Here is a 12,665-nt window from a genome sequence, read left to right as displayed (position 1 = left end):
TTTACTTTACCAATTCGGGTGTCTAATTCAGTATTCTGCCTTCCATCACACGTAAATTGCACTCTCAGATGCTTGAACTTCTCTACCTGTTTCAGTGTTTCTTCGCACACTTGCAGTGAGCACTGTTCAGGATTTATTGAGACAAGATTGTGTAGCCTATAAAGTTGTTGGGAACTTTTTAGCCCCAGGCTCATGCGATGATCCTAATTCGACTCTGGATGTGACCTAAAGACTGTTGCATGCTTTTTTCCTTTTTTGATGTTGTAGGAAGGCGCCGAGAGGGGCTGAAGCCCCCGAAATAGCCAAAAGACTACAATATAGATCTCCTGTTTCACCCAGTAAAAAAATCCCTTAAAAAAATGGTCAAAGAAAATCTAAGTTGCCTTTGTAGCTTATTCAGTTTTGACAGTAGCCTATACTAATTAGGGATGTACCGAATCGCGTTTTTTTAGGTTCGATCCGAAACAGAACTTTTGGGAAAAGTACCGAAATCATTTCGGCTGAATCCTGCAATCTATATATTATATACTATATATATATATATATAGTATTGCTGGTATTCGTATCGCAAAAGTTAAAGAAACAGTGTCTATAGCCTTAGATTTCTTGATAAATGCAACAACAATCATGTCTGCTGTTGTTATAGTTTTCTTGCATTGAAGAAATTTTCACACAGGTTTTTACAATTATTATAATGTTCAATTTTCTGGGCGAATCAGGAAATAAATTCGGTTGAAAAGCGAATTTGGGCATTTTTATCCAATTCTGCCGAATTAATTCGGCCTGCAGAATATTTGGTGCACCTCTAACCATAGGCCTAATCAATAACTTGATGGAATATTTTCGCCCGTATTTTAGCACTAAAGTATTTAGCAGTTTTTGTCGTAACAAACGAAGTAATTGCGGTAAGTAATCGACATAACAATCAATTGGAGTAAGAGTTATTTATTTGATTCTGTAATGCTGCAATAGAAGGTTTGGCGCTCCCATGATATTATGACAAATTTTAATTCGCTTGTGCACTACTTGTGTGAAGTATTACACAACGAACATCTCTTTCATAAAGACCGCGTATGCTGGCGGTAGTTGTTAGAATGTGAGCGAGGACGATTGATGGTTGATAACTTGTTTTACTTCTGCTTCGATGGATGAGTTCTCATTTCTCAAATTTGCGTGACTATGCTGTTAGTTGCTTGATTCTGTCTGTACAAATTACTAAATTATAAAGTTCCCATTTTTATTTATTATAACACAAAGGCCTTTGCCTTTGGGCAAATCTTGCTGAATGTTACATCGCGCTCAGTAACACGTGAAACGGTAAAAGGGGAGATCGTAAGCATTACAACAGTATATATATGTGGCACACTAGTTCAATCGAGGAAATTTATCTGACGTCATTAAGGAAAACTCAAGTCTGATAAACAACTGAATTACAGGATTCCAAATTAAATTCCAAACATCTCAAAACAACTCGTGAGTCGTGACGTAATCGTCACAATATATCAGATGGAGGTACTTAGGCCTACTATTTGCTCTGATTTAAGGGTCATAAGTTTCGACGGCCCTCGGTTTGTAACTTTGTAGTTTGTCTGTTTAAGCAAAAAGTTAATATTTCTCGGTATAATTCGTTTATATAGAAGAAAAAATATTACTTTTAACATTTATTAACTTTGGCATTTAGAGTAGGCTAAGGTATTATAGAGATGCGCAAATTCGACTAATAATCGAAATAATATGCGTGGGCTAAACAAATATCGAACATTTTCTTTCATTTTGCAAATCATCAGATGTTTTGGGCAATCAGGTTGATTCCTCTATTTCACATAAAGTAAGAAATTAAAAGCAAAATGCTCAAATACATAATGATACGAATAAGAATCAAATTGTAAATCTTAAACGGGAAACAATCTCTTTTTCTAATGCCGCTCGTCTCTCGAAACCAAACTGGTTCTAGGTTACCTATTTTACTTGAAAGCACTGTTGAAAAAAGTCAAGATATCTGTTGTCAAACGCTGTTGTGCCAAAATAAGATCAAAATTACGTTTGGTTTACAAAACCATTGCGAAATAAACTACAAAAGTATTTCAGATTTTACCTCATTAACCCGAAGCAAAAAAGTTAGGCTAATAGTAAATATATATATTGTCGAACTGAAAAAGTTGGAAGTGGTTTGAAACGATTAGACCTATGGCCACGCGTTGGCGTTCCTGCATGCTTATCTAAAAAAACGGTTTTCAGCAAGGTGAAGTAGTTACGTTACGTGAAGATACATTTTGGCATCTGTACCTATTTTTTCTTCAGTATGTTGAGCATAGCGTTGTCGCTTGTATTTCTAATGACATTCATGTTTACAGATAAATTAACGAATATCGAATACCAGCAATAAAACGTGCTGATTTATCTGCTTTAATAAATGAATTAATTATTTTCCACAAGCGCACGTTTTATGCTGAGTTAATCGTTTTAATTTTAACATTTTCTGAACGCAAAATTAGGTTTAGGGCAGGACTGCTCTGCTGTGTATTTCTAAATTTCCCGATACTCAATTCGCTAATGCGGCCTTAGCGGAGTGACTGCGACACATGGAAAGATATCTATGGTATTTACATAGTTACCAAATGTTATTGGTTTCTGCAAGTTGAGCTTAACCTATGGGAAGCAGACGACAAGTTACAGCTTAGCCTGGGACAGAGTCTTAGTGCATGACCAGTGATAAAAATTACACTTCTATAAGAAATTTGAATATAAAACTTCTACAGTGTTTAAATCTGAATACAACAACACCCAGCTCTGCTAAATAAGTAGGTAGGCTACTAACGGACAACGGTACGGTATAACAACCAGCAGCAGTAGCAAGAGCATACAGCCTCAAACTCAGAGCGAAGGCTAAGATTATATGGTATTACTTCAATACCGATAGTTTTCTACGTCGTTATCTTACTTGGAAGTTTGAATTTGTAGCCTACAAAAATGGAAGGCAACGGCGAGGCCCAAGCGTGCCGAATGAGCAATATCAACAGTAACCAAAAATGCAGGCCTACCGGTACTGGAACCGGTTTGCAGGGTACCGCCACTAAGCCTAGTGATATTTCTAACTCTGTGCCCGATGGTGGATGGGGTTGGGTGGTCACCTTAGCTTCATTTTTTATCAATATCATAATCATAGGAACACATAATTGTTTTGGAATTTTATATCTGGATTTAGTTGAAGAGTTTCAACAGTCTTTGTCAAAAACAGGTAAGTTATTTACATTTTTTGCTTGAACTTTTTATTCATTTGCCAAGGTACTATCTGTTTAATGATTATGGCAGTGTTGGCTATCATTATTTCACCGGAAAAAATGAAACTTTCGAAATTGTTTATGCAGTCTCATGTTAACCTAACTTTAATTTTAATTTGTATATACTTACCTGAACCTAACCTGACTGCGTTCTTTTAATAGCAGATTATGTAGCCTACTTATGGTAAAATAGTCACTTACTATTAATGTTATTGCGTATGTTGTAACTTATGTCTTTTCGGTTACTGTGTTTTGGATAATATTTATGAAAAACAGCAAGTATGCCTGTAATGTAGACAATGTCAGCCGATAGCAATATAATTTCTTTGTGTGGAGTTGTTGCATGTAGTTGCTTAATTTATTTTATTAACTAACAGTTAGGCTATTTGAAAGATATTTAATGTGCTTTTACATTAAAAAAAAGTTTTAAAACACCTTTTTGGGGCGTTATTGTTATTGTGCAGATTTTAACATATTATCATAAAAAAACATATTATATTTTACAAATTATATAATCTGTCTAACTTTTTGAAGCATGGGTTGGATCAATTGCTTTTGGATGCATATTGGTTTTTGCACCAGTGAGTGGGGCTTTAGCCAATGTATATGGATGTCGGAAGGTTAGTGTTGTTGGAGTAATCATTGCATGTAGTTCATTGTTTATTTCATCTTACATGAAGTCAATCTCCATCCTGCAATTTACATATGGATTTGGATTTGGATTTGGTACAAGCCTTTGTTATACGCAAGGTGCCGTCATGGTTGCAAGATATTTTAGGTAACATTTAAATGTATTTTAATCAATAATCTTAAATGTTCTGCTTTTCAGCCTTTGATTCAGGGTGTTTGTTTAACAAATTGTCTATTTAAATAGATAATTTTTATGAAAATTACTTTTAAGTTTATTTTAATTTGATATCTTGCTATATTGGTGTATATGATGGCATATCTTTAAATATATCATTTTGCAATTCTTTATTTAGGTGTTGTTTTGGGTATTTTTAAAGTTTTCTATGTATAATCCCTTTCACAGTGCCGTACATAACTACATGCATATTATTTGAACTTCTTTGCAGTTCACATCGTGCTCTTGCTAGTGGTATTGGATTGGCAGGTAGCACTCTGGGTACTTTAGTAATGGCTCCAGTTTATGATGGAGTAAGACGATGTTTCGGTTGGAGAGGTTCTCTACGAATCATTTCAGGATGTGCTGGCCTTACACTCTTATGTGCTGCAACTTATAGGTAGTAGCTCAGTTTGATGAAGTGTTCTTAATTTGTTGTTTATATTTGATAACTTTCCCTGCACTAACAATGGGTAATATTTTAGAGATTAAGTACCAATAATTTTAATGAACTTAGTAATGAGTAGTGTTTGCTAATTTTCTCTCTTTAGGGCTAGATTTTGTTTTAGTTTAATTACCATTAATTATATACTAGTTGTAATACTTAACTGTTGTAATAATTTTTATATTACATTATGGTTGAAGTAGCTATGCAGTAAAGCATTCCATTTTCTCACTAAAAGCAGAAAGACAAACAGTATTTAAATTGAAACTTTAGGATTTCAAGCTATACAGTTGGGATAGTTTAATACTGATTTGTGAATTGTTTTAGCTTTATTGGTTGGCCTACTGGTGCCTTCCTAAGTAACACTGAGCAAGACAATGAATAAAGGCACTTTATGTAAACATATATATGTAATTCAAAAGAAATCCTCTTCATATACATTCATGTATGGTGCAACTAAGAACAAAAAAGTAATCATAAAATTCACTGGTTTCATAAAGTGTAACTTAGAAAATATACTTATAAGGTGGCAGAAGTAAACAGAAGTATTGTGAATAAAAATTTTCTTCAGTGTGAAGCGACTGTATATTGTACTTTATTTCTTAAGCTTCTTCATCAGTTAAACTTTATCCATGTGTTTATTAGTTTAATTCAAATCTTCATTAGTGTTTTGAACAGTGTGTCACTTTGAAAACAGCAGTGCCATCTAGACCAGTGGTTCTCAACCTTAAATGGCTCGTGGCCCCATTACAGAGATCCTCAAAATACGTGACCCCCTGCTGATCAATAAAAATTGTAGATTGTTTATTGAAAAACACCTTCTACTTCACTACTGCGTGTGCAATAGCCTTCGCGCCGCTAATTTCGCACAGCAAGCACAAAGAACTTGTGTCCTGCTTTGGCCCATCTCCCCCTACTACTACACTAGCTCACTAGTGAGGCATCTGCTCGTGACCACCAAAGAACGCGCCCACTGGCCTCCGGTTGAGAAATCCTGAACTAGACCACAGATTAATTAAACCTTTTATGCTTCATCTTGGAAGAAAATTGTAAATTCTTACATTGTTATAAAAATCAATATCCTAATTATATGTTACCATTAGATATTTTCAAAAACAACGTGATTATAAATTTCTATTTCCATCCTTTGAAAGTTAACTACAACTGTGTCTCAAAAACTGTTAACTGTATATGGTGTTAGCTGATAGAAAGTGGCAGCCTTAGCACACACACGCTTTCTGTAATGTTTCAAATACATTTCAAAAAGCTGGTGGTGCTTATACTGCACCTGCCGTGATAAGTAACAATGCAGTTAAACTGACGATACTATTGTGTTGGTCTTACTTATATTTAAATCTAAAAGGAGGTGGGTGTCACTGATGCCTTGACTTCGTTTTAAGAAATGTTGGGACCTAAGGGATTCTAGTCACCCAACTTATTTTTACGACTTACATTATTTCCAAAATAATTTTTAATGTTGCTGATTATTTTCGAATGATCGGGCTGTTGAGCTGAAGTACTATCATCGATATGTAGTAAAGTTACACAGTTTTTCAGGCCTTTAACTACAACTAATGATGCAAAGATGTCAAGTGGTCAACAGCGAAAGGAAAACTTGTCAGGAAAGAAGATTGTCGCAGAATTATCACTCTGGAAAAACAAAGCTTTTTTAGTATGGGCAGTTGGAGTAGGACTGGCTAAACTGGGATATCTGATTCCTTGGGTTCATATGGTATTTAATTTTTGTAATTACTTGTATTTAAGTGGATTTTGGAATACAGTTTAAGCACACACACTCTTTCTGTAATGGTCTTTTATTTAACATTTCAGAAAGATGAGTGGTTGAAACAGTTCCCATATATGTGCTAATATTTATACTAAAATTGCAATATTTTTGGAGCAGACAAAAATGGTTTTCTATCAGTTATTTTTTTAATCACAGTAGAAATTGTGTACCGGTACTTCAAATATATTATCCCAATAACATGTTTAACCTATTTCAACAAATACTTTATGGTAAGCTAGGAAATAAGTAGGCCGTTTCGTATACTTACGTTCTACTGACACTGTGTTGGTACTTAATAACTCTATGTTATATGCGAGAGTTGTCCAAAACTGGTTAAACCCTGGGCTAGGAGTAATGCGGTCCATGTTCGATACTCAGTGGCGCTGCCTTTGTAATGCCCTTGAGCAAGGCGTTCACAACGTTTGCTCCTGTTCAGTCAATATGGTGAACAGTTCCAAATTCGGGCAATACCATATAAAATATCAAAAAAAAAACAAATCAAAAATGTGTGATAATCAAAACTTGCACAAAGACTAGCTTGGTAACTGAGTTTAAGTGGTGCAAAGAATTTGATCAATTGGAAGATAAAAATTATTTTATCATAGCATGAAAGTCAAATTTGCAATCTCAGACAAATTACTGTGTACTATAGTGGTTTAGATAACTATGCTAACCAACATCCTTTGCATTTATGTTTTACTACCTTGTGTCGAAGTTCAGGATATAGTGTCCTTTCCCATTCTCGGTTGACTTTTGAATTTAGCGATTTGACAGATTGCATTGTATATTCTTGTTGCTACAGGAATAAAAACTAATGTAATTGCTTGGAGCATTGACTCGTTTATTCATGTTTAAAAGTTTTTTTAAGAAACGCCAGCTCGTGGATAAAATTAACCTATTACTGTATTATCGTTTTTTTACGATTTTTGCTGCTTTCAATTTTACACATAGCAAGTGCGCCTTTTCGAAATCGCATGTGTCCAGTCTACCTGTCTGATCATTTATTATGCGCATTTTGACGAATTTGTTCGAGACATTTCCTGTTGTAGTTGTTTTAGAAAAAAAATCTAACATTGTGGTTTTACTGTAGTTGTAAAACTATAGGATTAGTTGTTTGGTTGTTGAAAGAAATTAGCCTTGAAACTAGAATTCATTTTCCAGATAATTCGAACAATGATCTACTGTATATAGAAAAACTATAAAGCGACCTTTTCTCTGGCAGTTTTACAAAGTTTCCTAGGTCTGTCCTATGAAGTATGAATCAATTTATCACTTTTGAAAAGCTGCTGGTCGCGGTTTATTCTGCAGAATGAACACTTTATAGATAATGCTAAAATGCAGTACCGTACATTTGCTCCCTGATTTCTTTTATGGTGCTAACGAAACGAGCTTTCCCCCGTTTTTTAGCTTTTTGATTGACGACCGCGGTGTAATAACTAATAACTGTATATTCGTCATCGTTATCTCTAGCGAATTCGACATCCAATTTTACTCCTACTTCACCTACAAGTTTATCAATTTTTAAAAAATGTATGCGCGCATAAAACCATGCGTTGAGGCATTATAACTACGACAGCCACCTGCAGTGCCTCTGTATGAACGTAACGTAACGAGTCTGCGCTGTCTAATACAATAATAACGTCGGCACGCCGCCGGAAGCCTAGACTTAATAGCAGTACGTTAGCAACGGTAGTTCTTTAGCGTATGCCAAAGACAGAAGGCTAGGCCACACTTAGCTCATTTCAGCTGCACATTTTATTCTTATCATAGGCTTCGTAACTTCTTGTTATATTTCTTTGTCTTGATTCCCTGGAGTAAACGTAGTTTGTTATTATTGGGCACAAACTAAAAAGTCTGTATTAATCTATGGTAAATCTGATATATCACTAATGACAAGCGACAGTATGCCTTTTTATATAAGAACGCATGCCATAGAGCCTTGAAAACACGTAATCCATGAAAATATCTGATCTGTCAATTTTGTAGTATATGCCGAAAATCTCTGGGAAGCAAAGAATTTAATCTACGCATTTCAGCAACAAGAAGTATAACAGATAAATTTCAACTTTTAAACAAATTAATAAATAGTTTAGTAATAGTTCATGGTAAATTTTGAGAGGGCAATTAAAGTACTTACCTCTGTCGGTTTGGACGATGCTCAATCAGTCATAAAACTCGTCTTAATATCGTTATGGATTCAAAATGATTGTCTTCGCCTTACTGTTATTCAGCAACCTACCATACGAGCAACCAGCATTTTACAGCCAGACAAATCGAGTACTGACACCAAACTGCTGTATATTACGAAGTCTTGTGTTTGTGCGCGGGATCGGCGGTAATAAGACACTTGATGAATTGGTGACACATCCTGTATTGCAAGGCAGCTGTGAGTCTTGTTCCACGAAGAGTGTTTCTGAGTTTTATCAAATTTCTTATCGACTTTCCGTTGCAAAATGCCTAATTCCTACTAAATTATCTGGTGGTGTATAATTAATAATTATGTTCATAGGCCCAGCTATCCCGGTGTTATAACGATATCATATAAAATGCTACTGTGACGTACACGTAGATATGGTATCCAGCCATTTTAAGAAGTGCAGTATCTTCTAATCTAATGTAAGACTTAACGACGAATCGTTTTTAATTCCCAGATTTTCTTTGTTTACGAAGAATGAGAATATTTCAGTGTCGACATCATCATGTTTTTTATGCTTTTTCGCTACTTTCGGTATAAAGTGTAGCGCCCGACGTTTTTGCCCATGTCATTGAGTACTTCAAAAGATTTCTCGCAAATCGACGCTTTGTTGACAGCATTTGGGGGCCGACTGCATGAATCGAATGCATTTATTGTCCAAATCTGATTTTGCGACGAACATTTTTTTGTATATGCGATACGCTATTTTAGTTATATGGCATATTATCTTAGGTTATTTTCGATGTTACCTACCGGTACCTGCAATATGACGTTTTTCTGCAAACTGCTTATACGTTCTTGGAACAGCAATTTCCGCAATTGGTAGGCAACACTTTATCGCATGCATGGCCCAGAAAGCAACAAATTTATTTTTGCCTGATGGCATGCATTTCAGCTTAACTATAAACCACCACATAAACGTTCATATTAGTTGTATAGTGTTGGCCTACATTTCCAAGTTATAGGACACGCTTTTGATAATATTTTAGCGTTTTGTTGGAGCAACCGTTTTCTGCAGTACAATATGCTGTCATTGCTGTGTATTACGCAAATCTCGAATTGTTACAAAATTCTTTACCATAACCATATGCTGTACAACGGTTATACTACAACATATCCTTCTTTTGGCCCAGAAGCAGGCAATTGCCGTAATACTATAGTATAGCTCTTGATTGTTACCTGGAAGCTTTTTATAGGTGATATATTAACGATATAATTATGTTTCAGGTAAAGTTATCCACCGATCTACAATTGTCCCGTCATTTTGGATCCTCACTGCTCCAGTACATGGGCATCAGCGCGACAGTCAGTAGGTTAATTACGGGTAAAATTGCAGACTCGCCTCACGTCAATCGCCTCTATTTGTCTCAATTCAGCGCATTTTTAATGGGAGTGATAAATCTGACAAGACCAAGGTAAATTCGAGCTTGTATACGATATACCGTGTTTTGCTGGTAGATCCAGGGCTCCCAACCATCGGTATCCACTTAATAAAGCTCAGCGGACATTTAAACCATCGCAATCGCATCCAGTTTGCTATAAACTAATAGTCACAAAACAATTTTTATTTGATACAAATTTTGCAGCTATTAAGGCTGCATGCAACTAAATGCTATTGTGTGTCGTAGAAATATTAGTATAATTTATAATTAATTATTCAGTAAACTATAATTAGCTTGGCTTGAGTTACCGCCTAAACTTTTGTTCATTATCTAGCTTCAGTTCGAAAGGTGGCTTATTGTTCTATGCTTTGTCTCTGGGTATATTAGATGGTGGAATCGAAATTCTTTTACCGGTTATGACACTGGATCTTGTTGGGGCGGAAAAGTTGTCTCTGGCTTGGGGATGTATACTTGCTGTTATATCTGTTAGTTCTATGGGTCCACCATTGGCAGGTATGTATAGAGTTAACGTGATGTGCTCAACAGGATGTTGTGTTACAAAAGATGTGAGACCAAATATTCTAAATGTTTTTCTTGTAATGCAGATGTAATAAGTTAGACTTCAATGCATTTTTTGACTGAAACAATTTTAAATAAGTGCAACAAACCGTTTGGTTCGTTTTTTAATTTTGCGCAATGCGGAATTAATTGAAACTCGTTACTTTTACGATTTCGCAAAAGCTTTGAGGAGAGTTTATTATTAGTATTTATTATTATTAGAAGACTGTTAGCATTTGGCATTTCCCACACGCATTGCATATATAGGACTGGCGTTTACGGTCTTGGAAATAGATCCCCCGTGGTCGCTAGTATTTAACTTTCAGCATAGGGACACCGGGGAAACCTAGGAAAGTGACGAAAGTTTTGTGAGTGGAAATGTCATGAGTGTCTTGTGGGTGAGGCAAACAGGACGTTTTAATTTTTTGGCAGCGATTATTCGTTAGCATTCTTGGTGTTTTGTCTACTTTTTTGTAGCACTGTTGTAAATGCTTTTGAACAAACTTTAGTTAGCCGAGAAAAATTAATTCCGAAGTTAAGAATTTTTTGCTATCATCGTCCTGTTTTCCCCACCTTCCGCTATCCTATAAACATACCTAAAAAACCTAAATTCATAATTATTTAGATAATCACAGTGGCCCGCTTGGCCCCACGTTCCTTTGATTAAACGATTATGATTTTGCCGCAGGAGAAATTCGTGAACTTACTGGTTCCTATGATGGTGCGTTTTACTTAGCTGGTGTACCATTGATTCTGTCGGCTTTTACCTTGTGTCTTATACCCGTTTGGGCCAAGCATCAGCCTCAAGTGCCTGCAAGTAGCATATTGTCCATTGATCCAAGCCATCTCAACCTTGATAATTTGCAGCGACGAAAAAATTTGTCGGAGCACAATGTGTCCACACGGTGGTTCAAGGAGTGGCGTAAGTTTTACATATTACAACCGCATTAGATTTAAAAAAAAAAATTTTTCTTATCTTTTTATAATTTTTAATTGCACAGTGCGCAAAGTAAAAATATATCCTCTCCCAAAAATCATTTCATCAATATTTTTGTAAAAAGTTTGTCTTTATTTTAAAATTAAATAACGTGCTTTCCCTGGTAAATTGGGTAATTCTAAAGCGAGCTAAATTTGCTTGCTGCTTTTGATAAAGTTATATTTAGTGTGTATCGAAATGACAGCATGTATTCTGTTTGAGTTAAAAACACTAAAGTCGTATTATTTAACTTGCTTTTATATTGACATGTAAAGAAACAAGAAATCGCAACGCGGATGCCGAAATGAATCGTCCAAATAATGTCGTTCCTACCACAAATGCACTGGATAAATACCAAGTAGGAGAAGAGGCAAAGAATGACAAACCCTTCACCCTTCCTCTATTTCAAGGGAAGTGAAATATAATTTTCCAATAAATATATGCAAGCACTGAATTTTGTGTGCGCTACCTGCTTACATGTAATTTAATAAAAGATTGAACTGCGTTTTTGTATATGACAACAAAGCAGCATAAAATGACTTTTTGCATTAGCCGTGATTTTGCAAGGGGAATTAGCGCAAAGCTAAAACTGCGCGACGCATAAGTTTCATTAGGTCATGATTAAAGTTAAACAATCTTGTTTCAATCACGAAAGTAATCCCGCTAACTTCAAGCTAGGCAGTAAAAATGTTCCATCCCTGATAATAATCTAAAAACATTAAGAGCGTATCTAGAATTGCAAAAAGGTGAACACACGAAACAACATCCTTCTTAAGCTTATCTCCTCGCAATGGGGGTCAAACCCACACTTTGAGAACATCAACACTAGCCTTATGTTTCTTTGTCGCTGAATATGCATGCTCAGTATGGACCCGATCGTCTCATGCCTAAAAAGTCTAAATCACGACCCTGACTTGAATTATAGTTACCACATCATTGCAGGATGCCGAAAACCTACCGACACCAACTGCTTTGTTGGAATAGCCCCTCCGGACATCCGACCAAAAGCGGACAGCAGAAGAGAAAGCTATAACGTAATGAACGGCCAGAACCACATGCAATATGGGTGAAAGACAACCAACCTACGATTTAAATCAATAAAAACTACTTTTTGCACACCTCCTCTATTCATGCATGCCGAGGAAACGAAAATAGAACTGTGGAAATATAGCCTCAAGGAATGTCCCTCAAATGCTGGT

General features: G+C 35.8%; 1 protein-coding gene across 2 annotated transcripts; it reads left to right on the top strand.

The window, feature by feature from the left end:
• The first annotated feature begins 2,434 nt into the window (after positions 1-2,434).
• On the top strand, positions 2,435-11,971 carry LOC143470975 (monocarboxylate transporter 10-like). 2 transcript variants are annotated; one of them, XM_076969276.1, is made up of 9 exons: positions 2,435-3,238; positions 3,816-3,901; positions 3,962-4,059; positions 4,358-4,525; positions 6,128-6,302; positions 9,778-9,965; positions 10,267-10,445; positions 11,179-11,412; positions 11,742-11,971. In XM_076969276.1, the coding sequence occupies exons 1-9, from the start codon at positions 2,971-2,973 to the stop codon at positions 11,882-11,884; spliced, it is 1,539 nt and encodes a 512-aa protein (XP_076825391.1). In that variant the 5' UTR covers positions 2,435-2,970; the 3' UTR covers positions 11,885-11,971. The 2 variants fall into 2 exon arrangements, with proteins under 2 accessions (XP_076825391.1, XP_076825390.1); XM_076969275.1 differs by having other exon boundaries at positions 2,439-3,238; positions 3,816-4,059.
• Positions 11,972-12,665: the final 694 nt, after the last annotated feature.

This window comes from Clavelina lepadiformis, chromosome 9, assembly GCF_947623445.1.
Source record: "Clavelina lepadiformis chromosome 9, kaClaLepa1.1, whole genome shotgun sequence".
NCBI classification, from domain to species: domain Eukaryota; kingdom Metazoa; phylum Chordata; class Ascidiacea; order Aplousobranchia; family Clavelinidae; genus Clavelina; species Clavelina lepadiformis.
Note: the sequence above shows the minus strand (reverse complement) of the source record. Positions and strands in the feature narration are given on the sequence as shown.